This window comes from Aspergillus fischeri, genomic scaffold, assembly GCF_000149645.3.
Source record: "Aspergillus fischeri NRRL 181 1099437636252 genomic scaffold, whole genome shotgun sequence".
Lineage (NCBI taxonomy): Eukaryota > Fungi > Ascomycota > Eurotiomycetes > Eurotiales > Aspergillaceae > Aspergillus > Aspergillus fischeri.
Genome location: NW_001509768.1, coordinates 1305909 through 1330463, shown reverse-complemented (window position 1 = coordinate 1330463; position 24555 = coordinate 1305909). Strand labels below are relative to the sequence as shown.

The following is a 24555-nucleotide window of genomic DNA, read 5'->3' as shown; positions in this document are numbered from 1 at the left end:
AGACGTAAGTATTTTCTGATCATAGAGGAAATGGAGAAATGTGGTTTCTGGAAGGAATGGAGAACAGAATGAAACACATCTGCTATTTCTCCGCGGCGACTTCAAAAATGCTCTTTTATTTTGTGGTGCTAACCAATGCCTGTTCAGAATGTCCTCAATATACGATACGAGTCTCAGTTTGTGACCCTAAGACGCCCCTTTCTCTTTATATACCTACAAAGCCTTGGAGGTCCCGAACTCGTTGCAGAGCATCCCGAAAGTGTGGTTTGATATAGCTTGAGGCATTCCCTGCAGGAGTCTCACAAATCTTATTCGAAGACAAATCGAGTCAAGGCTGAGCTTACAGGAGGTGGACAGGATCATGTCTCCTGTAGAATACCAGTTTTGAGAGGCAAAAGGAGGCGCAGTCGGGGAATATGGTTTGCGATGTTACAATGGAGGGACATCCGAGGCCATTCCGTACATCAAGAGTCGCTAATTCCTAATTCAGGCGGAAGACGGGCCTTCACGGCGTAAGGGCACAAGCTAAGGTCGTTCAGCCAACCGAGTGGGTTGTTGTAGAAACATGAAGGAATGAACCCAAAGGATTAATGGTGTATAAGAAGGAGAAACAGAGCAATATGATTTAGCATTATGGTATTGACATTGACCCTCGGGAAGAGACGAACACAACTTTGTAAACCCGAGAATCGATTGAGGGCTGATGCAAGCAGTTAAAAAAAAAAGGATTATCTGATCATCAGGAACACCATGTGCCATTAGTAGTATGTCATGTCTTCAACAGCTGTACAATCCAAACCTGATCCGAGGATGCAATCAACCAAGAGAAAGTCCAAAAACTCTCAGCTGCCAAAAATGTTTCATATGAGGTTTGTGGTCGAAGCTATGACGACGTCTCGTCAAACAGTTCGAGAGAAATCTGTGGATATGGTAGCTTTGGGCGCAAAAATTTCACTCAAGGCGAGGTTCGAAATCAGAGGCTGTCTCCAAGGCTCTTCTATCTTGAAGGGGGAACAATCGAGAAGACGACTACTACCGGTACATCCCTGGAAGATCAATGCTGTTAGATATCCAAACAGAGCGACTATAGACAGCTCGAAAGAAAAGAAAGGAGAAGCCTTACCAGAAAACGGCTGCATTGGTGTTTGTGTAGTCCCGAGGCCCCGAGCTGACTGCGGAAGAGGAATTTGGGAAATGGAGCTCGGCATCTCGATTCTACGAATGAGATCGACCAATTTCTCAGGGGAGAATCTACCGGCCGTGTATGCGGAGGCTGGAGGGATGATGCTCAGGAGATGAACAATATCGCGAGGTAATGGAGCTGGTGAGCCTTGAGATCTGAATTGCGACCCAGCCTGGACATTGCTGAGTTGTGATCGCTTCTGTTGATCCAGTTGTCGCCGCTGAGTGGTCTTTAAAGGTGATTCAGCCCTCACAAACTTGCGGGGCCGGTTGTAGTCGTCGTCAAAGTCCTCCAGTGGTCGTTTAGGAGAGTCTGTGACAGAGCCTGGGTATCTCGGCGTGGGGGTACCATGGCGGGACATCGGTTGCTCAGTTGTAGGGAAGGCTGCCTTTGGCCGCATCTGAGACGGCGATATAATCGGCCGAACAGCGGTCGGGTCGAAAGTAGGAGCCGAATAACGGTGAGCAAATTGTTCCAATGTAGGATCTTCAGGAAACAATTCACGCATCCGATTTTCGAGGTTGATCACCTGAACCAGATCGCCGTATCTGGACTCGTACTCATGAAGAAACGCGAATATTGGCTTGGTCTTATGAACGTTCTCAGGGTTAGACGCCAACTTCCTGACCGTCATCTCGAACACTGCTCTCGCATCTGGGAGACGGTTAGAAATCGGATTACATTAGGAACACTGCAGTAGCTTACTGATAACGTCGTTGATATCAATCAAATGCTTCAAGTATTCGAGTGCAAAATTCTCATCGTCCGGGAAGAGCTTAGCACCACGCTCAAAGATCTTTGTGGCCGCAGGGTCCTTATAGCAGTGGTACTCGATGAGGGCGCTGGCAATGTAGACGTCGCTAGTAATGCGACCTCTCTTGCGCGCATCGGCGAACACTTGTCGGGAGCCAGGCGTCTCACCTGGTTTTCCTTTGCCCTGGATACGGCGCATGGCACGCATGAGGGCAATCCAGGCGAAAGAGATTGTCTTAGAAAGAATGCCGATTTGTATGGCGTGTGCTTTGCGAACAGCATCGATCTGCGCATTTTTGACTGATTCTCTTGCTTTTGACTCACTTTGATCGTCATCGTCGTCATCAGTTTTGGCAGGTGGATTGTCGGCGTTCATCTTTGCAAAAGTCTCTTCAAGGCGTGCGACGTCTTGAGCTTCTCTCGTACGTGCTTTCGCAATCAAATCGTACAAAGCATCAAGTAATTTATCGTAGGGTTCCCGAACCTTCGCACCTCGCTTGATGGGATCTTGCTCAGACTCCGATGTAATTTCCAGTCGGTCCGCACGCTTGAAGGCAAGAAGACAACTTTCAGGGTTAGCTTCCATGCCCTGCTTGAGGAACTCATTTCCTTCACTTTCCAGATCATTCAGAAAACAGAACTCGGCCGCATCAAACCACATTTCTGGCAAAAACCTCAGGGCCATGAGAGCTTGTTTGTAGACATAAACAACGCGGCCCTTGAAAGCAGTAGGATCCTCTTCTTTCAACACAAGTGGATCTCCCTTTTCCCACTTGATCCAACGCTTCCAGATATCAACCTGTTGAGTGAATTCAATATCACCATCAGAACCCGGCACAGGGGGCAATCTAGGCAACGTTGTGCGGATTAAATCCCTTGTGATATTTTGCAGCTCCGTATATGAGCTTCGAGCGGTCATATACGCTGGTGACTGCTCTTGAAGGAATTTACGACCCTATAATGGCGGGGAAGATATCAGAAAGTGGGGAGCCTTCGCAGAATCGCTCGAACTTACTGTAAGTTTATTCAGACCCATCTCGAACTGGTCATACTCTTTCCAGAGAGTATTGACAGCTTGAGTTGGAACGCAAATGGCTTTCTGATATGCCTTCCGTAACAGGTCCATCTTCTGCTGGTCTTGCCAACCAGACCCACCGACATTGCCTGGCCCCGACTTAATGAACTGAACGTAATCAGACCAGATTGAACCCGAATCCTTGTCTACGCCGACGTGCTGAAACGCCAACTCATAAGCAGATGAGATAATCCTCCTCGCTTGTCCAGTTGTGTCCGTCGACAAGGGATTGCGCCTGCGGACGTAATCCAGGTATACCGACCACAGCTGGACATCCGGAATGGTTAGAAGGGTTCGATTGAAGATTTGCTCAAGCCGATAAAGATCGTTGAGTTCGGATTCCATCTTCGCATACGCCACCCATTGTTCGGCCTGAGATCGGTCAGCTTTCTCTCATTGGTGCTGAGGTGACTTTAGCGTACTCACAGCAAAGGGGAAAACCTTCAAAAATCGTTCAAAAACATCACGCGCGCTGTCAATTCTATTGCGGCTTCTGTGTTCATTGATCAATTCGAGCCAGGCAGGTATGTCGCCACGAGGATCCTCTTGAATTCGGTCTTCCAAGATGCCGACTCGATCGTGAGGCAAGCGACCTTTCGAGGTCGAAGGAGAATCCGGCGTAGGAGTAGCCGCCGCGCTGTCTTGCCCATTTCCGGACTGTAAAGCATGTGAGTTGTACAAACCCTGTCCAGCGGCAACAGCCACATCACTTTTAGGGGCAACAGCAGGAGCAGGAGAGTAAGAGCTATGGGAAACATTGTTCAGGCTGGCGGACTGTTGCGCAGCATCATCCGGGGATACATCAGGGGTAGAAGAAGCTTCATTTTCATTTCCTGAGACGGACTGCTGAGGCACATTCGTAGCAACAGTATTCATGTCCTCAACACCAAGTACAGCAGGGGGCTCATAATCAGCATCACCTGCATCGTCCTCGTCTTCATCCTCAACCACAAATCCTCCGATTGTCCTGGTCTTCGGCTGCACAGATGTACCGGACGTTGGTACCGTAGTGGAAGCCCGAGACTCATCTCGTGAGGGTGTCTGAGAAGGACAGGATGTACCATCCGGTTGACTAGGATCATCATCTGGTCGAACAGAATTTTGCTCAGTAGGGTTTGGCTCAGGAGAGGCACTGGAAGAAACATTTTCACTTTGCTTGAGATCTGTCAAGGAGGAAGAATATTGGTCTTGGAGTGTTTTTGAAGGATCATAATCATCTGAATCTGAACTATCTGCACCATGCTCTTCAACAGCTTTATAGTCCACAGATTCCGCATTCATAGCCTGAGCCTGGAAAAAGGCTTTCTCAGCATCTTCTTCAGCCATGACAGGTTACGAAGATCTCAAACGCGACAAGACAAAATGGCTGCAAACGAATGGCCTGGTCCAGCAGTGTGCGATGAGTAAGTTGATCCAGAAGATCTGTGGCCGTCGCTCACCTACATTAAATGAGGAAAATCTGAAGTAATTGACCAGGAAGAAATTCAAGGACAACACCTGAAAATGCAAATGAGAGAGATCAGCGTCTGCTGACAAAAAAGGAACCGAAATGTGCAGGACAAAGAAACTCCCGCATGGGGCTGCTGGAGGTGGCTGTCGCACTGAGCTATTAGCAGAAGCTGCAGATGTCATTGCGGCAGGATCACGTGACGGAGGCGGTGAGGCGCGACAGAGATGAGGGACGCGAGGGCAGCGCGTCGGGGTAATTACTTACTTCTTTCGGTTGGGAGTTGCGACTTGCATGATTTATCACCCCTCGATGGAAACTGTGTTTATTATTTCTTCCGGACTTCTCCTTGTTAAATAGTTTTCACTTATTGTACACCCATCGCCTCGTGCGTTTTTCATATCTCGTTCTCTCAGAGGCCCATTACCCTCCAACGAAAAAGTTTCCTGACCTCATCTAACGCTATCACATATCAATCACCATGTCCGTCGTCTCCCTTCTCGGCGTCAAGATTGTTAACAATCCCGCCCCTTTCCTGGCTCCATATCAATTCGAGATCACCTTTGAGTGTCTCGAACAGCTCCAGAAAGGTGACATACTCAAGATGTTCTTTACAGCTAAGTTCAGAGTCACTAACAACTGAGTTGCCAGACTTGGAATGGAAACTCACTTACGTCGGCTCTGCTACATCGTAAGTCAAGGCCGTCAGCATACAAATGCAGGTTTGCTGTTGCTGACCTGAGTAGTTCTGAATATGACCAGGAACTCGACTCTCTTCTTGTCGGACCCATCCCCGTTGGCGTCAATAAGTTCCTTTTCGAGGCCGACGCTCCGGACCTGAAGCGAATCCCTACTTCAGAAATTCTCGGTGTCACTGTGATTCTTCTTACTTGCAGCTATGACGGCAGAGAATTTGTCCGTGTTGGATACTACGTGAACAATGAATACGACTCGGAAGAGCTCACTCTGGACCCTCCCGCCAAGCCGATTATTGAACGAATCCGCCGAAATATTCTTGCTGAGAAGCCGAGAGTGACCAGGTTCGCTATCAAGTGGTAAGGCATTCCCCTCCTTCTTAAGTACAACGACCTTAACTTACGCTTTCTATTTCAGGGATTCTGAGGAGGATGCTCCAGCCGAATACCCACCTGACCAACCCGAAGCGGATCTGGAAGACGACGGCGCTGCTTACGGCGCTGAAGAAGCCGAACTCGAGGCTGCGCTGGTCAGAGAACTCGAAGAGGCTGAAAGAGATGCTACTAAGGGCGGTGATCACGAGATGGAAGGGGCGGAGGAACCTGCTGGCAAGGACGATGAGGAAGAAGACATCTCCGACGCGGAGAGTGAAGATATCGAGGATGAAAGTGACGATGAAGAGGACGACCTTGACGAGGAAGAGGGTGGAGATCGTGATGAAGACGTAGAAATGGGCGACGACACCGAATCGAAAGATACCAACGCCGCCAGCGGGCATCATCAACAGCAGGACATCATGGTGCACTAAATACCTCGCAGTTTTACCGCTCATCTTTGGAATATCCTCAATATTGCATGATTTTACGATTGTGTTACAACGCTTACGACGACCGAAGCTATTCGCCTGGGCCATGTTCTCTGATTTTGCAGCATTTATTTACATGATATAGAAACCGCATAATTTGAGAAAACATATCACACCGCATCTTTCTTAATTCGGATACCGTACTCAAGCAAGGGCCAAGCCAGGGATATGCATGTTCACCGTTTATAGTTATACATTCCTTTCTGCTATGGACATGGTTTCTGCAGGGTTGCTGTGGCCCTGGCGACACGACTGTCCCCACAGCAACTCTGTATGCAAGGTATTCGCTCTCGACGGTTGAGCGTTGTCCGGATACTGAGTTGGGCGATAGCACTGCGCCAATCCTCTTCGCACCAATCTCGAAAAGTAGACCATATCAAGCAATGGTATTCACCTTTTAGTCTGTGTACAGTAAAGCGGACTGCACGGTGAACAATCCGCTTCCCAGCTTTGGACCTAATCAAAGAGGTAATATCAGTCTCCAAACACACTCATGAACCTCCCCGGGTGTTGAAGGAGAAAACAACAACCTCAGCATTGTCATCTTGGCCTATAGCAGTCACTTTACCTCAAACATCACCGTCTAATGGAGCAGCTCAAAGATTGCAATGCGTCGCTTGAATAGCTTCAATATCTGTCTCAGAGCATAATGAAATTGCCGCTTGGTGATATTATCTCCAATCCAGCCTTCTTTGTAGAGAGATATATAAAATAACCCGTTGCGTCCTTCTATGCTTCGCTTCTGTAGAATAGCACCACATTGATCTTCGCCTATTGATCTTGACCATCATATCAGAATAACTGCCTACAGATAATACATGACTCAGAGGCAATCCACTATCCCATCCAGGCTTCAGGAAGAGTTCGACTGCAGCACTCGATAGCCACTGAAGTGAACCTACAATGCCCCGATTCTCCTGCAAGCATCGGAGCAGCAAATCGCCCGAAGACCTTACTTCAAACGATGGAACCTTCGCCTGCCTCTGCCGACACTGCCACCTGACAGCAGACAAGCACCGGTCGAGAAAACTGCACCGGGCGTTGATGGTGAAACTCGGCGAACTAAATACGATGATTGATCTTGTGCAGAATAATAGACTGGATCCTGCGACGATCACGCTGGAACTGCATCGCTTGCATGCTCAGAGGAAGGAAGCCAAGGACCAATACAGACTGGATTTGCGGGAGCTCTGGAAGGAATATGAGAAGAGGTGGCGGATTTGGTATATTCCTCACGAATATTGGATCTAGGGGAGCGGCATTAGCTTGGTGAGGTTGATACGTGGGCCAATATTGGATCTTTCTGAAGATCTACCGTGCTAGTATTGTGCTGATGGAGGCCCTGAATTTCGCTCATCCAATATCTGCAACGCATAAGCTGAGCTTATTTGTAGTGTGGTCATAGTCCGAACAAGCGCCGTAAATTGGGTATTTAGTTATAAGAACAACGAAGTGTGTATAAAAGTGCGGAAACTGTCCTACTCCATGAGAGCATAACATCACAATCCAAATTTCGACCCCAGTGCTAGTTCATCCGTTAGCAGACTCGCGCAATACTTTAAAGGCTACGAAAACTTACCGCCGAGAATCGCCTTTTTCTTCTGGTTCTGTACGTATTTATTGACGTCCCTGGCCCAGTTGCTGCTGTTTTCTTCCAGACGGTCCATACTCTCACCAGCAATGCCTAGTCGCTCCGTTCGTTCTTGGACTTGACGGGTCATGTAAGACCAATAGCCCTCTTGACTTCCCGTCGATGCCTGTGATAGATTGGAACCTGTTCTCCCCTCTCGTGCGAGTCGGCGCCGCTCTTGGTCTTCTAGTCGCATCTGTTCCTGCATTCGTTTTGATGGAGGCCGGTCTGGGCCCCCGACTGTAGTGGCGAAAATGTCAGTACAGCTATCCAGACTTGTTATCGCGACTGCAACGAATGCACATACTCAGAAGATCCATGTCGGCCGGGGACACATATTGTGTGCCGGAGATCCATTGCAGATTCGTAATCGTAGGACGTGCAGGAATGGCTGCCTGTGGGTTGAAGAGTCGACTGTCTGATGGTCGTCTATCATAATTGTTAGCAAGTCATTCTTTCCGTTGAACAAACACATGATCGAGGGACGGAGGTCCATACAGTCCGGTACCAGAGCCCCAAACATTGAACACTGCTACTTCCGACGGACCCGTCCAGGTCAGAACACTACCGTCAGCACAGACAGTTGAGTCCGAGAGGCGTCTCATGTCGGCAATTTGATGGATACTGGTGCAGCCTATTTCCTTGAGACCAGGGATGGAGAAAGCCCTAGCATTACCATCGCCGAACAGTCCAACGAGACTATAACCACGGCCCTCTGTCTTCACGACTGCCGCGGCATCGCAGAGATAATCATCCCAGGACTTGTGCGCGCCCTTGGATGTTGCAGGTTTAAAAATCCTGCAACCGGAAACAGTAACAGCAATGACGACTCCGTTAACTTTGGCGCCAGTTCTGAGGCCGGCAACCATGCTTGCTGTGGCTAGCGCGGGGGTACCCTGATCCGCATCAATGGGTATGATGTTCAGGACCTTGTCTTCAAGCTGAGTTACGCCGGCGAATTGACCCATGTAAGCTCCATCATTTCCGGGCAGGATCTTGAAGGTTGCCAAATTGCCTCTGTTGGTGCCTACAAAGCAGCAGATGCTTGAATAATCTATAAACGATCAGTATCAGCCTTCACTCATAACTCAAGGCGACAGATCTTACCTTCACCCTCCAGAGTCAACACACCAAACTCTATGCTTGTGGGCCACTCTGGAGCTGTGCTTTCAGTAGCGCGGTGCTTGAGAAAGCTTCCACGTTTGCTGGTCTTCGCAAAATCGGATACCTGGGCTGTATGGATGACTGCTGGCCCGCGCAAGTCCATGATGGCAAAACTGCCGTTTTGAAAACCGGCAGCAACGAAACCAACATGGCTATGCTTCACAGCAGTCACGGGCCCCTGTTGCATATTCAGAAGAGTGAGCGGAAGCATGCCTTGTTTCAGCCCGGGATCAGCTCGGTGGGTGATCCGAGTTAACTTTCCGGCCCCTTCATTTGTGCCTGGAGGCTCCTCATGGCCAAAACTTCCATTATTACCCCATCTAAACACCACAACCTCGCCGCTCTTCAAGCCAACTGAGAGTTCGCCTGTAGACCCGCTGACAGACATTTCAGTGACTTCCACATTAGCGACACGCCCAACAGCCCGGGCCAAATCCACTTGGATGACATCCGCGTTTTCGATCTCGTCGTCATGGCCCACATCCCAGAGACGTATGGTTCCGTCCGCGTGAGCCGTGGTAATGATGTTACGATTCTCGAATCGTTTCAGCGCCCTTTTGCCTTCTGCACCACCGATCACGAATTTCGGGCCTTGCGATCTCCGTTCCCGAAGGCCCAGCCAGGCGGAACGGTCAATAGGCGTCATCGTGCTTTTGGTGACAAAAGGGTGCACAAAAGAGAGGAAGGGGTGAATCATGTTCGTAGGTGTGATGGAATGACCACTGGGAAAACTTAGAGTGATGAGTTCTCCCGAGGAAAGAAGCGCAATCACAGCGATGGGGTCATGGGCGCCAGCATAGAATGGCGAGGAGCGGGGAATGAGGCAAAAGTCGACGACTTCCGCACCAGGAGGTGCTGGAATATTCTGAACTTGTTTTGGGTTTTCAAAATAATTGGTGATCATTGGCCATGTTGAAGTTTGATAGTTTGGAGTTGCTCCAAAGTCTATGAAGGTCAAACCCTTGTTACTCTCAGCCTTAGGCCGACCACCTGCAATAAGAAGGCCGCTGTCCTCTCCGTTGGCTTTAACACACCATGCAACTTGAGTAATTGGGTCTCTGAAAATGGCTTCAGCCGTTGAAAACCGTCGGTTTGGGCTGGCGCCAGGTTCATCGATATGTGTATTCTCCATCGTCCGGGCGAGGATCTTGCGCCCATCCTTCGAATCCCAAAACACCAGGCTGTTGTCGTCATGAACGGTCAGAACAAAGATACCGTTAGGATGCCACAGCGCTCTGGTCAGCTTGGGTCTGCGTGTGTCCTGGGAGGGTATCTCGGAATTGCCCCCAACTGCACCGGGGGGTACTTCATATTGGAAGTACTTCTGAGCGACGTTCTGTTTGAAGGTGAAAGTGACGGCTCCTTCGGGATATCCGACCAAAATCTTGCCAATATCCCGAGGTGAAAAGGCCAGAGAAAGGACTGGACACAGTCGCGCCCGGGGATTGCGCTCGGCCCAGAGATTAGGTACTCTAAACGGTGTCAAGGACTCCCGATCCAGGTCGTAGGCAATAATGTCCCCTGCAAAGAGCGCTTAGCACGAATATTCATAAGAAGTGCCTCATGCCCACTCACCATTCTGTAGACCAATAAAGGCATAATCCAGACTAGGATCTGTCAATAGGGCGGTGGCATGGCTCGGCGGGGCGTACGAAACCAGCGCTTTCTGGGTCTCCAGTGAGAAAATAGTAATTTCGCTCTTCGAGTCGACGCTGATCAACTTGTCGGCGCAGAACTGGAGGAATTTGGCCGATGCCTTCCGCGGCAACGAAAAGACAGCGGAGACCCTGCGCTGTCCAAACACATAGATCTGCCCACTGCCGAACTGGGTGTCGCTGGTACCTACGGCCAGAAGAGACTGGACTGGATCGTATGCAAGCACACTTATTTGCGAGTTCACACCGCACCGAGCGTACTGCAAGTAGAATTGAGGTCAACAGGATAGCTCAAATGGGAAAATATCGGTGCCTAGGGCAGCCAAGACATACATCATCGAGGTTGAAGAGATCTGGTGAGAGACCATCGGAGAAATCTTTCTGTATTCCGGTTTGCTTCCCCCGTAGGAAGTGTGCCATCTTTGAAGGAGTCAAGGGCTCTGCGCACGAATACAAGAATAGTGCAGAGAAAGGAGAAAAGAATGACCAAGGAGCATGAACTATCCAGAAAATGATGATGCCCTCCTTGAAAGGGTGCGGAGTGGACGCGCCCCACCGAGGAGAGAGACCGCCCAATTGGGGATAGCGCAGTTTCTACCGCGGAATTTCCGATTTTCACCTGACGACATCATCTTTTCTTATTTGTTGACTGCTGCTGCCCCGCTCTTGGCTGTTATCACACGCAGACAACAGCCTTAGAAAAGGTGAGTAAGGATCAAATGGAGCAAGAAGGTATCCCGGCTAGTGTAGTGTATGTAGTCGCTACTTGTTAGTCAGTGATATTGGTAAAAACGGACTTTCCAATTCGAAGGAGCAAAACTCACCATAGCCATCTGTGTAAGTGTAACATCATGAATTATGAAATGGGTTAATATAAGATGAACACCTCTGTGTATTGTCCTTAGTCATTCATCGCTAGAGCAGTATTGGTCTTCAAGTAAATCATATGCTTAGATTCTATGTACATGGTCTGTATTTAAGATGGTGATGACATAGCATATAGTCTGATGTGAGTCCGTTTGGCTCAACTGCGGGCGACTAAACATCCACACGAGTCTCGACGACCTCAACTGCAGCCATTTTTGTTAATATCCTTGTTAACCGTCTTCGTGCTTCGGTTTCGGCTGCCGAATTTCTCTCCCGATAGTATTGAATGGTGATGTTGTGAATCGAACGGTAACATGCATATCTAGAAGATGACCATTAACATTTCCTCGTCTTTAATGAGAAGGACGGAGTTCGATCCATACAGTAATTGACGGATCAAGTCCGGCTCACAGTCAATGTCACGCGATGCGAATCCATCCAGCACGGCGGGCGACGGGTCTTCAAAGATCTCTCCCATGTAGACGTCACCCCAGAGAGCGCTGTCAAACCCTGCAATCCCAGCCAACTGTTTCGAAACAGGGTCCAGCAGCACGGCCGAGGGCCGACCAAAGTCGCATATTACCAGCCGTGGTAATGTGATCTCATCTAAGACTGGAGACAGTCGACCGACCTGATGCCGAATCTCCGCATAGGGAAGATGGACAAAGACATCCTCCGAGTCCCGAAGGATGCTTTCGAAGTGTACAAGGAAGGCTTCTCGCCATGATCTTGTCCCTGATCCCAAAGCCACCTGTTCCAGAGTTCCGAACGAGTTAGCGGTGTGTTGACCGATCATGTTCACGAGAAGCCCCAATTGCCGGTCGAGCTCTCGGCGATCTTCAGCGGTAAGTCGACTTTCCAGTTCCTGTAACGTTGAGCCGTGGATATATTGGCGCACGAGAAAGGCGGACCCTAGTAGGGTATCATGCGGGTCGTAATAGAGGAGCGAGGGAACGCATGGAACTGCACTTTGTCTTAGTAGACGAAGTACACGTGCTTCTGTCCCAAGCAGGAACTGTTCTCGCCGAAGCAAACGCGTGGTTGGCCTTGGTGAGCTTTTCAAAAGTATTCGGGCCCCATTCGATAATGATATTAGGCGGTGGGAATGAAGATGGCCCTCCAAACATTGAACACTTCTCACGTACACTGTAGAGGGCAGAATATGCCCAAGGACGGCGCTGAGTTTGTTAGGGACTTCCAATCCGATGAGTGCCAAATCTCGGATCGGAGACATAGTTGAGGATTTTGGTTCTATTGATCATGAATAAGACACTGATGTCTTTTTAAACTTGCTTGACACATTCTGAGTTCAAAGGGACCAAGATGACCAGACGAATATTGTCTCAAGATGACAGCTATAGGAAAAAGGTGCAAAACACAAGTGTCCAGAGAACACCTCAATGACTCTAGGATACAGAGCGTGCAGATCTTTCAATGACAAATCATCATTGGTTCAATCGTGGCTCAGGCAATGCTACCAAAGCATCGAGGTCATGTTGAAACGGCACCCAAGGCCTGGTGGTTGGATGATTCACTGTGTTCCCGCTTCCACGTAACGGCAATATTACCTGAAGAACAAATCATAATTGTATGTCGTCAGGAGTCCATGGAGCAATGCCCGAAAGGGTGCGCTGTAGACGAGACATGAAGCAAAGACCCTGACCCGCAGGCATCAACCGAGTTCCAGAGCCGGGAACGTAGCGACATGGCGCCTTATCTGGACAAAGATGGACGTTCATGCCGTATGATAATACGTTGGCTGTAAAGGGCGACGGGTCCTGGATGGGATGAACCAGGGGGCCTCTTCAGAGCAGTTACTCTAGTAGTGAGCTCCGCCGGAGTAGATCCACACCACTGGAGTTTAGGAGACGATCCGAGTGACAGGGTAAACTGGGTCTCGCCTAAGTCTCCCGCTCTGAGAAAGGCGCAATGTAGGCTACTATATTTGAGCCAATCAGAAGTCTGCTTTGCCGAAAAGGATAAAGCACAAGACCAGAGCGTAGTGGGAGAATGCGTACTTAAACCTTGGAAAGAAGAAGATGGGGTATTCGCTTATTTTTTTGAGGCCATATTTCAGATGGCCCCGTAGGTGCTTTGGCCATTGAGAAATACGGATTCTCGGCAAAATGGTGTTCGGCCCCAGCCACTTGTTATGAAGAAAAGAAACAAGAAACCCCTCGTATTCCTTCATTTACATTGTGGACTGACAGTATGCAACTCTCAGTGATTCCTCGGTACTCCGTACAATTGTCAAAGACTATGGATCGTGGCTGAAGAATACGTGGAGGCGTGTTCCAGCAGTTGTACCATTGGGCCCGGAGTTGCTTGTTCATACAGCTCTGTCCATTCCAGTCAAATCCCAAGCCAACCTGACAGGTTCTAGAAGTCCCCCCAAGCGGAAAGTTTGATTGTCAAGCTTGTGCCAATTTGGAAGGCTGCATGTGATATTAAGAGGCCCAGTTAGGACGTCCATAGAAACGCCGCTCACTTTCTTCATTTCCCTCTTTTGTATGGTATTTTGACTTAATTGATCTGGCCCAAAGTAGTTGACCCTTGATGTAAATTCGAGTGTTGTGACCTCGTGTCTGGGATAAGTCAAATTTTATCTTTTGACCGCTCCGAGCCTCGCTGCCCGCGATGTCACAGAGATTTGAAGAGGCAATGAACAATCGATACACACTTTTTCAGACTCCCGAATTTTCAGGAGCCTGAGGCTTCGGAGTCGGAGTGTATAACTCTGCCAGGTTGTATCGTTTCAGTTTGTCGTAATCACTACCGGCAACACTTATCCCGACTACGTTCTGGTCGAGTTGATTATGATTAGTGGAATGAAGTACAGCATTATCTATCGGGCCAGCCTGCATATCAGGCAACTCACCTGGATCAGATGGACAAGGATAATCAAATCGTAATTCTTGAGATCAACTGGATGTTCGGGGCCTACGACATCTGCAATCGTTTTGATCACACTATCCCTGTTGAATTTATTGTTGCCCCTTATTGTAGGCCGAATAGCATACTGTATACAATTGACTAGTATCAGCACCGCCATTTCAGACAACGCAAGTAATGCAACACAAGGGAACAAAGACGCACCTTCTTCGGAGGTCCTCCGGAGTGAAAGTGAGGCTTCAGAATCTCTTTTGCGAACGCTTCTAGATCGACACTGAGGGTTTTTCGAATTGATCTTACAGGAGTCATCCGCTGGACCCATCGACACCTCTTCTTCTCGGGATTTGCATGAGCATCAAGACAAACGTCGTGAACTAATTTTTCAGGATCTATCGACTTGTCAAATCGTATGAATGTCACTGTTAAGGGTCAGCCCAATGTCATGCTATTATGGGACCCAAGTGGTGCGATGACGAACCGCAGGGCATCTCCATTCTAATGGCTTGAAATTGGCGTGGTTTGGCCGATCCGGGCTTCAAGCCTTCGATTTCTTTCTTGATTTGCGCCTCAATGTCGCCTTCATCCTCATCTGAGCCTGAGTCTTCGCCTCCGGTGTTGCTGCTTGCTGACTCAACGCTCTGATAGATACCGTGCATCAGATTGGGAAGAGTCATATAGTGCAAGAAGACGAACTGATCTTGGTTGATACTGACCTGAGAGAAGAGATCCAGAGCTTCTGCAATGCACTTGCCTTCCCTGCCCATATCACAAGTTACGAAGACCCCCCAATCGCCGCTCTCAACTATCGCCTTGTTACTTTGCTGTTTCTGCCATTTGCCGCCTCCCTGTGGTTACGTTAGCGATACAAGATATAGGAAATATTGACATTGACGGAAATTGTCAGAATAACAAATATGAAAATCTCTCGTAGAAAGCGTCGTAAGGGAGCGGACCTTTCTTCTCTTGCTGGATTGATCGCTTGTGTTATCAGGCATAGCTCGCTTTTCCGCTGCAGCCATTCACGATGATACCAAATTGGTGGTGGAAAGTACCGTAGTGACAGGAAAGACTTGCTGATGAGTGCAAAGCCGTGTCGATAAATTTCCTCTTCTGGTAATATATCCAGTCGAAATCAAGGAGCCAGCACCTTTCAAGGTCTTATTGCACTGCGAGTGGTTATCTACCTAGTTTGCACTTCGACCCAGTCATTGGTGAACTGACAACACCAGAGCTTTAGAGGGGTTCTATCTCAAAAAGTCCAGAATTCCATAATTGGCTTAGCGGGTGGTGGGACTAGTGGGATGATCAACTTATCAAACAAATCATGCTAGGCCGGGATATTCGGACTCGGGCTGGAACCAGATGAAGAACGGGCTCTTATAGAACAACCAAGCTTTTACGGAGTACCAAGATGGAATTCCAACGTTTTTAACCCAGGAAGAATGACTTCGGGAAAACTGTCGGCCTTATATTGCCGTACCTAGAGTGAAGGTCGCAAAATGCATCGTTTAAAACACCTAGATTGATGGGCCGTGGAGCACCACTCATGGTCCCATCTCAGCTAAATCCAGCAGAACCGCATGACATCACGCTATGCTCATGACGACACCTCAACACCCTGGAAGATGGCACAACATCTGGTGTTCTTACGAAGTATTTTATATCTTCGACCTTGCCCCTGCGTCGGACATTTTTGGTTCACTTTTACAGCTGTCCATACAATATATCCTCATTGTTCAACCAACACTTCATAATGGCCACTGACATTGCTACAAGGGAGCTTCGCAAGCCTATTGACGTCGCTGAATATCTATTCCGGCGTCTCCATGAGGTTGGAATTCGCTCAGTGCATGGTGTTCCTGGTGAGCGATCCTCTCCAATTGGGAGTCACCGTTCAAAAATCTGGCGTTGACCATACCACTTCAGGTGACTATAACCTTGCGGCTTTGGACTATCTGCCAAAATGCGGTCTTCACTGGGTAGGAAACTGCAACGAGCTCAATGCAGGTACGTGGTGCGGCGTAGCTGATTGAAAGCAGCTGGTTCGAGCAAGATGGCGCAGTGACTGATACCTTGACTTACAACAGGTTACGCCGCTGATGGGTATGCCCGGGTGAACGGAATCAGTGCATTGATAACGACTTTTGGCGTTGGTGAGCTGTCAGCGATCAATGCCATTGCTGGTGCATACTCCGAATTCGTACCCATTGTCCATATCGTTGGTCAGCCACACACCAGGTCTCAGAGAGACGGAATGCTGCTTCACCACACGCTCGGCAATGGGGACTACAATGTCTTTGCAAGAATGAATGCCGGTATCTCTACGACTGTCGGACGCTTAAATGATACCCACGAAGTAGCGACACTCATTGACAATGCTATCCGAGAATGCTGGATCCGAAGCCGACCGGTCTATATCACTCTGCCAACCGATATGATCAATAAGAAGATTGAGGGAGAACGACTGAATACCCCGATTGACCTTTCTTTGCCATCTAATGACCCTGAGAAGGAAGACTACGTGGTGGATGTTGTTCTCAAGTATCTTCACGCAGCCCAAAGACCGGTTATCTTGGTCGATGCTTGCGCCATCCGTCACAAAGTGCTACAAGAAGTTCATGACCTTATGGAGGCCTCCGGCCTGCCAACTTTCGTGGCGCCGATGGGCAAAGGAGCAGTCAACGAGACGCACAAGAACTACGGCGGTGTTTACGCTGGAGACGGATCCAACACTGGTGTGCGAGAGCAGGTGGAGTCTTCCGACCTGATTCTTAGCATTGGCGCGATCAAGTCGGACTTCAACACGGCTGGTTTCACCTACCGCATTGGTCAGTTGAATACCATCGATTTCCACAGTACATACGTGCGAGTGCGATACTCCGAGTATCCGGACATCAACATGAAAGGTGTCTTGAGAAAGGTCATTCAGAAGTTGGGGCGTGTCAATGCCCAGCCGGTGCCGCAGCTCAGCAACAAATTGCCTGACGATGAGCCGAAGTCGGGTGATCAGCCAATCACACACAGGTGGTTCTGGCCCAAGGTCGGCCAGTGGCTGAAGGAGAACGACGTCGTCATCACAGAGACTGGCACTGCAAACTTTGGCATCTGGGAAACGAGGTTCCCCGCAGGTGTCACGGCAATCAGTCAAGTACTCTGGGGTAGCATTGGTTACTCAGTGGGAGCTTGCCAGGGAGCCGCACTGGCCGCCAAAGAGCAGGGCAATCGTCGAACTATTCTCTTCGTCGGAGATGGAAGCATTCAGCTCACTTTGCAGGAAATCAGTACCATGATCAGGAACAAGCTCAATCCCATTATGTGAGTTCCCCAGGCAATGCAGTTCAAGTTTATGCTGTGCTAATGAACAATTAGTTTTGTCATCTGTAATGAAGGATATACCATTGAACGGTACATCCATGGATGGGAAGCGAGCTACAATGATATCCAGCAGTGGGACTACAAGAGCCTTCCCGTGGCATTCGGAGCAGGAAAGGATTACAAGGGTTATCAAGTCAAGACCAAAGACGACATGATCAAGCTTTTCGAGAACAAAGAATTCGCTTCAGCGCCGTGCCTGCAGGTAAGCAAGCATCTCCAATCACTCGAGTTTTCGAGATACTGATCAGGTGTTGTAGTTGGTGGAGCTCTACATGCCGCGGGAAGATGCACCATCAGCTCTGAAGTTGACAGCTGAAGCAGCAGCCTCGCGCAACAAATAGATTGTCTGTATACGAGTCTTGAGAAAAGGTCAAAATCATTGATGGTGGGATATATAGAACGATGGATACTCTTGGGGATTTGGCCTGATACCAGCCATTAATGAGTTAGAATTATTTTAATTGATTGTTACGCGAGAGGACGAGTCTATCCCGACCATGAAGAAAGTACCTGGTTGACCCAAGGATGGTTCCCAACCGCGTAATGGAAATGCGGTCGGACCGTAGGGCTGAGGCATTGAGATCGGCTGTAAGACTCCAGAAGGAGAACTGCAGATAAATGTGCTCGGACAACGCCGTCACGGAAAGTGTCCGTAAGTCGGGACTCCATCCGCAGAGTAAGACAAATCCCTTTCGAGTTCTTCCCCTAATTTGATTGCAAATGGAGAAGCCAAATCAGGCGTCATAGGGCATGCGCGACGGAGAAACAAAGATTAAATATGGACAAATAGTTACTTTCCAACCCTACCTATCTACCCTACGTACCTTAGGTGCAGCAAATGAACGAGTCGGAAAGAGGACCTCGACTTATCGCTGGGCCACCACGTGATAGACAAGGCGTCCAGCGCATCAACGATCCCCATGAATGAAACCTTGGGCTGGATCTCCATTGAATGGAAGGATTCTTATTATTGAACTATGTCGAGTCCTTTCGGTCCGTCTCAAATCCTCCATAGTCATGTCAAAAACCCTTTTTAATATCTAATAGTGACTGCCAAGACCTGCTATCTATCTCCTGTCTCAGTGTCATTTTATCGATTGTTCATGGTATGTTTTCCCTTGACATCTACCTTCCGCGGCATTTGCTTCCCCTCCCCCTTCCGATTCCAAAGTACGCAGAAAGCTCTACCTGCTATCGAGGAGATTTCTGGAGACCAATTCTGACATTTTAGTTGCTCAACGTCGGGGCAGCAAGTCGATTCAAAGTTTACATAGGCTGGGCTTCCGTTACGTCTTTTAATCGTACAATCAACTCACGATTCTTGAACCCTCTCCCGAGTCCGTCCCACGATCACAAAAAGCTCGGAGCGTCGACTGCTTTATTCAAATCGCATACTGCGGAAATATTTCTTCATAACCCGAAGGGATTTGCGGGGTGTGAAATGAGATCTTGACTGTTGTATGGGGTCATGCTTGTTTACTGTCCAGCACCATCGTTTTCGTAACTATCCGACAAGCTCAAATGCGAGTGCGATAACGGCGATTACATCTCCGAATCACCTGTCTAGGAACGCAATATACGTCTGATGTCTGATTAAGCCCGAGGTTTACCCTGCGAAGGCATGAGATTTCGAGGCTTGTTCTAGGACCGCATACCAGAGGCACAAGGAGACAGTTACACGCGAGAGCTCAGCGGCTGCGCAGTCCTGTGCGATCTATCTGTGCATTTCTACACTACTCGACAAGTGGCTTGGACATAACGGTATAAGCAGACCACGACGCTGCCCATCATGGATGGCCAAAGGCAGCAAGCGTACATACCTGCCCCTCCACCTCCTTCTGCGACACAGCCATCTCAGTCCCACATGCTTTCGCTACCACCGCCGCCACCTCGACATCTGCCTACGCAACCCCAGGGTGTGATGCCACCTCCACCTCCGGGACCACCCCCGGGACCCCCTCCAGGTCCTGGATATGGCGCGTCGAAGCTCGCAAACTCCCAGTTGCAGCAGCAGAACAATCTCGGATGGCAGCATAATTGGGCTAGGCAAGCGCTATCTCAAGGGTTTCTCCCACCTCCCCCGCCGCCTCCAATGGTACCGACAAACCAAGCTTACGGCCGTCAAACGAGTTTCTCAGTCCCCACTGCCGACGGTCCGATTACATCTGCGACTTATGTCCCAGGCAGTAACACTTTCGGTGCCGGCGTCGGGATTCCTGGGTTCGATGCTCACACGCGGCCTTCGTATGAGGCTTATGGAACCATGTCCGGGAGCGATAGGATAAGAGGACCCGTGCACCATTTATACGAAAGCTCGGGCGGAGAGGTTCCAGCATACAAGCGCGATGGAACCGTACCACCTACCCCATCAGCCCGTACAATGCCCTCTTCTTTGGCATTGCATGACAATGCGCAAGACCCCGCGGCTCCTTCCCTTCCTGGTGCGACTGTTCAGAATCATCAGTCTCAGACAGGCCAATCAAACGAGCCGACAAAATCTCCTAGCCATCGCCAAAACAATAGTAACACGTTGCTTGGCGGCATGTCACCCAGCGAGGCTGCTGTTCAGTGGCCACTTGATCGAGTGCTGCTATGGCTTGCGAAGAATGGTTTCTCGAGAGATTGGCAAGAAACGTTCAAGACTTTGCAAATCGAGGGAGCTGACTTCCTCGACATAGGTCATGGGGCCAATGGTCGGGGCAACTTTAACAAAATGCACAACGAAGTTTTTCCCCAGCTAGCCAAAGAATGCGAAGCTAGCGGAACAGGATGGGACAAGGAGCGTGAGCTTGGGGAAGGAAAGCGCATGCGTCGACTTATTCGACAGATTCACGATGACGATAGCTTTGACGTCGGGATCCCTACCCAGAAACGTCGTGAATCCCAAGCCCCATCTGAAGGGGTGCCGGATACGTCACCTAAGTTATCTCATGAGCCTCAGTCTGCTGGCCCGCATTCAGGGACGATTGAAAATAGCCCTAATCTCAGAGCACCACAGCTCGCTCAGCCCCATAGAAACAGTGTCCAAATGCGATCCGTCACATTGCCCATCCCGACCACTCACGATATTGCTTCATCAGATTTCAGCCAGACGGACGGTATATCGTCTCGATCAGACTTCTCGCGAACGGTATTAGCTGGCCTTGGGGTTGACCATCGTCGGCAGAGCCCATCCATGTCCAGTGACAACGGCAATTTGGTAGCCCCTTTTCGATCGTATGAAGATAGCCCAAAAAGTGGCAGTCCGGCGACGCAGCACGCTACCTTGAATCAAGGTCTGTCATCATCGTCAACAGGCGATTTGAGTGTCAAATATGAGCACTCGCGTGGTAACAGCTCCGACTCAACGATGGGCCGTCGATACTACGAATCCCGCAAGGGGCAGGAAACGATACGCCCATCCCCGCAAGAGATGTGCAGCCGACAGTGGACAGGAGAAACTTCTTCCTCATATCCGAAAGAACATAAGGGACTCTTCAATTTTTTGAAAAAGAGGTCAAAAGGTGGTGATTCCACTCATCCGTCCCCAGAGGAACCGTATCTGGAGTCTCCTACAAGCCCTGTGAATCTTCGCCAGAATGGGCCGCATCTTCCTTACGCCAAACCAAGTTTCAACGCCAGCGACATGTCGTTAGGGGAGCGCCCATCGTCTGCTTCTATGTCCGACCATGAACGGCTAGCCATGAGAGGGAAACCGGCTCAGAAAGGAAAGAAATGGACCTTTGTAACTCTGGATGGGTGGAATTTCCGTCTAGTGGACATTACTGACATGGACTCTGTGGAGACGCTGCGTGCTGCTATCTGCCATAACCTCGGAATCTCCGACTGGGCCGGCGCACAGATCTTCTTGACTGAGCCAGGACAAAGTGAACATGAGGAACCGCTCAACGATACGATGCTCGCTCTCTGTCGTCGCACCAAATCCGACTCCATTGGCTCTTTGAAGCTGTTTGTACGTGGGACGCACTTGCAACCGGTGCCAAACAACGTTCCGAATTTCGCCGGTCTGGGTGTGTCGCTTCCGGACAAGCATACGGCGTCTCCTACCCATCATGTACACAGGAAACCATTGGATGACGAAGCCCTCAGTAGAATTTCTCCGCATACTCAAACGGGGCCTTCCTCTCCGCAGTTAGGAATACGCCAACAACAGCTCAAGACTCCTGCTGCGAAAATTCCGGCCCGCGACGCCTCGCAACATACGGCGGGAATGTCCCCAGTAGAAGGAGATCAGCAGGTGGGAATCTCGCCTGAACCAGACAAGGCAGATCTACTGGCTCGTCACGAGGAGCATAGGCGCGAGGTAGAACGGAAACAAAAGGCGTACCTAAGCTCGAAAGGGCCACCACAACCGAGAAACGACTCTTACGGAGAAACAGGCTATAGACGTGCAGGCGTCATTGATTTCGATGAGCGCCGTGTATCCCCTTACGAAGACAAGAAGGCCGACACTTTAGTTCCTCTCCGCAAACCTCCTTCGGCCCCACAGGAGTCCTATACGTTAACCAGGATCAATTCTCTGAGGAAGAAAGACGGCGACCGTCCGAGGGCTCCGCCAGCTGTGCAGACACATGGTCTCGGGGCAGTATTGGCTAGCATGGGTAGAATGACCAGCGCGATTGGGACACCAGCTCCCTCTGTGCCAACTCCAACAAGCGCGGGCAGTAAACAGACTAGCTTTGGAAGCTTCGGTTCTCCAACGCAAGGTAAGGCGTTGCAATCCGTACTCATCATCTTTAGTTAAAATAACTGACTGGCTACTCCAGGTAACAAGAGCACCCCTCGGTCCTCCCCGGAGAAGGAAAGTCTCGACAACCCAGACATCCCCGCGGAGCATCGTCAGACCAAGAGCACTACCAGGAAACCCACGTTACAATCTCGCAAGTCCTATGGCCCCGAGTTCGATTTCGAGGAGACTGAAGTCTCCTTCCAGCGCTCGCCCGGGCCACAGGATGATTCCGATGAAGATTCGGACGATGGTCTATTTGCGATACCACTGTCAAATAATAAAGCATCCACAAAAGAGAATGATTCCGGCTCTGGGACTTCGGAGGCCCAGAAGAGGACAGAAAAACCGGCGCTAACCGTGAATACTGAGACCAGACTCCGCAAAGGTCTTTCCGTGAGTTTCAGGTCGCCTAGTGCCACGCGCGAAAGTTTTGCCGATGCCAACGGTGACTCTGGCGGTCGGGACGGGTCTTCTTTCCTCATGGCCGCTTCACCTGAAGACGAGAGGCCGCCGCCGCGGAGAGACTCGTTTGCTCGAGGCGATATATGGGCAAGCAGACCTCCGGTTGAGGGCGTCATCGACAATCTGGACGATTTCTTCCCTGACATCGACCTTGACGCACCTTACCTCGATGGACAAGGGGTATCTCCTCCGTCATCCCCCGCAAACAGAGCCCCGCCTGAGAATGATTTGCACAAGAAGGAAAACCAGCCCAGCTCATCTTACGCCGGAGAGATGAATGCCAACGCAGGAGATACGCTGGGCTCTAACGAGCCAACTCTCAAGCCACAAGGTGGAGATATAGTAGCTCGTCGTAATATCAACCGGGCAGGAGGGGGACTTACTCGAGGAAAGTCAATCCGAGAGGTCGCCAAGGGTGCCAACCAAGCTAGCCGAAGTCGCAGCATCCATACTGGAAACCAGAAGTCCGGCGAGATTCTTCGGCGTAAGAGCACAAAAATGTTCGGAGCAAAGATCATGCAGATCAAGCCAAAGCCTGGCAGTCGTCTCAGCCAACTCGACCCGATTCCTCAGAACAACACACCATCGGGGGTACCTCAGCGACAGCCTACTTTCCGCATTATCCGCGGTCAGCTGATTGGCAAGGGGACATACGGACGAGTCTACCTGGGAATCAATGCTGACAATGGTGAAGTCTTGGCCGTAAAACAAGTCGAGATCAACCCAAGACTTGCTGGGCAAGATACGGATCGGGTTAAGGAGATGGTCGCCGCTATGGATCAAGAAATCGACACGATGCAGCACCTTGAACACCCGAACATCGTGCAATATCTTGGATGTGAGCGTGGCGAATTGTCCATTTCGATCTATCTTGAGTATATTTCAGGTGGTTCCATTGGTAGCTGCCTCCGGAAGCATGGTAAATTCGAGGAGAGTGTTGTCAAATCCCTGACTCGTCAAACCTTGAGCGGGCTAGCATACCTTCATGACCAGGGAATATTGCATCGTGACTTGAAGGCGGACAACATCCTTCTCGATCTCGACGGCACCTGCAAGATTTCTGACTTCGGTATATCCAAGAAGACGGATGATATCTACGGGAACGACTCGTCGAACTCAATGCAAGGGTCCGTTTTCTGGATGGCACCTGAGGTCATACAGTCACAGGGTCAGGGCTACAGCGCCAAGGTCGATATCTGGTCTCTGGGTTGTGTGGTACTAGAGATGTTCGCTGGTCGCCGACCATGGAGCAAAGAAGAGGCGATCGGTGCCATTTTCAAGCTTGGAAGCTTGAGTCAAGCACCTCCAATTCCAGACGACGTTTCCATGACCATCAGTCCTGCAGCGCTGGCGTTTATGTATGACTGTTTCACTGTGTAAGTCGCCCCACACGTCCCTTTAGCTTGCCTTTCTGTACTCACAGACAATACAGGGATTCGTCCGAACGTCCAACTGCGCAGACACTGTTGACGCGTCACCCGTTTTGCGAGGAAGATCTCAACTACAACTTCCTCGACACCGAACTCTATGCCAAGATTCGCCATGTGCTTTAAACGCCGTATACAATAGTCGCTATTTCCTCCCATCTTCTAGCAACGCGCATGTATATATTTATTGTCTTTTTAGCGATGCTTGTATTTCCTGCTGCATCATACCCCTCGTCTGAGTTCAATTGGCACGTTTGCTGCGTGTTGTATATGACATGATTAGTATGGATTTGCGCAAAAGTCACAACTCGAAAACATTTCGATTTCTTCGGCGT

At 49.7% G+C, this 24555-nt stretch overlaps 7 protein-coding genes across 7 annotated transcripts; 3 read left to right on the top strand and 4 right to left on the bottom strand.

Moving 5' to 3' along the window:
• Nucleotides 1–899: 899 nt before the first annotated feature.
• Nucleotides 900–4337, bottom strand: rna14 (cleavage polyadenylation factor subunit RNA14; the record flags this gene model as incomplete). Its single annotated transcript, XM_001263356.1, has 5 exons — nucleotides 900–1060; nucleotides 1124–1837; nucleotides 1889–2891; nucleotides 2952–3383; nucleotides 3438–4337. The coding sequence occupies 5 exons, from the start codon at nucleotides 4335–4337 to the stop codon at nucleotides 900–902; spliced, it is 3210 nt and encodes a 1069-aa protein (XP_001263357.1).
• Nucleotides 4338–4939: 602 nt separating this feature from the next.
• On the top strand, nucleotides 4940–5962 carry asf1 (nucleosome assembly factor ASF1; the record flags this gene model as incomplete). Its single annotated transcript, XM_001263355.1, has 4 exons — nucleotides 4940–5048; nucleotides 5110–5149; nucleotides 5205–5513; nucleotides 5572–5962. The coding sequence occupies 4 exons, from the start codon at nucleotides 4940–4942 to the stop codon at nucleotides 5960–5962; spliced, it is 849 nt and encodes a 282-aa protein (XP_001263356.1).
• Nucleotides 5963–7518: 1556 nt separating this feature from the next.
• Nucleotides 7519–10888, bottom strand: NFIA_066220 (putative SNARE-dependent exocytosis protein (Sro7); the record flags this gene model as incomplete). Its single annotated transcript, XM_001263354.1, has 7 exons — nucleotides 7519–7544; nucleotides 7599–7889; nucleotides 7957–8078; nucleotides 8148–8703; nucleotides 8757–10334; nucleotides 10389–10728; nucleotides 10802–10888. 7 exons carry the CDS (start codon nucleotides 10886–10888, stop codon nucleotides 7519–7521), a joined length of 3000 nt encoding a protein of 999 aa, XP_001263355.1.
• A 769-nt stretch (nucleotides 10889–11657) lies between these two features.
• Nucleotides 11658–12569, bottom strand: NFIA_066210 (phosphotransferase family protein; the record flags this gene model as incomplete). Its single annotated transcript, XM_001263353.1, has 1 exon — nucleotides 11658–12569. The coding sequence occupies one exon, from the start codon at nucleotides 12567–12569 to the stop codon at nucleotides 11658–11660; it is 912 nt and encodes a 303-aa protein (XP_001263354.1).
• A 1450-nt stretch (nucleotides 12570–14019) lies between these two features.
• Nucleotides 14020–15246, bottom strand: NFIA_066200 (THUMP domain-containing protein; the record flags this gene model as incomplete). The annotated part of the gene is made up of 6 exons (XM_001263352.1): nucleotides 14020–14136; nucleotides 14214–14354; nucleotides 14432–14646; nucleotides 14706–14865; nucleotides 14941–15072; nucleotides 15181–15246. The coding sequence occupies 6 exons, from the start codon at nucleotides 15244–15246 to the stop codon at nucleotides 14020–14022; spliced, it is 831 nt and encodes a 276-aa protein (XP_001263353.1).
• A 734-nt stretch (nucleotides 15247–15980) lies between these two features.
• On the top strand, nucleotides 15981–17943 carry NFIA_066190 (alpha-keto acid decarboxylase family protein; the record flags this gene model as incomplete). Its single annotated transcript, XM_001263351.1, has 5 exons — nucleotides 15981–16089; nucleotides 16154–16234; nucleotides 16315–17542; nucleotides 17597–17804; nucleotides 17860–17943. The coding sequence occupies 5 exons, from the start codon at nucleotides 15981–15983 to the stop codon at nucleotides 17941–17943; spliced, it is 1710 nt and encodes a 569-aa protein (XP_001263352.1).
• A 1448-nt stretch (nucleotides 17944–19391) lies between these two features.
• bck1 (putative MAP kinase kinase kinase (Bck1)) lies at nucleotides 19392–24346 on the top strand (the record flags this gene model as incomplete). Its single annotated transcript, XM_001263350.1, has 3 exons — nucleotides 19392–22308; nucleotides 22369–24169; nucleotides 24226–24346. The coding sequence occupies 3 exons, from the start codon at nucleotides 19392–19394 to the stop codon at nucleotides 24344–24346; spliced, it is 4839 nt and encodes a 1612-aa protein (XP_001263351.1).
• Nucleotides 24347–24555: the final 209 nt, after the last annotated feature.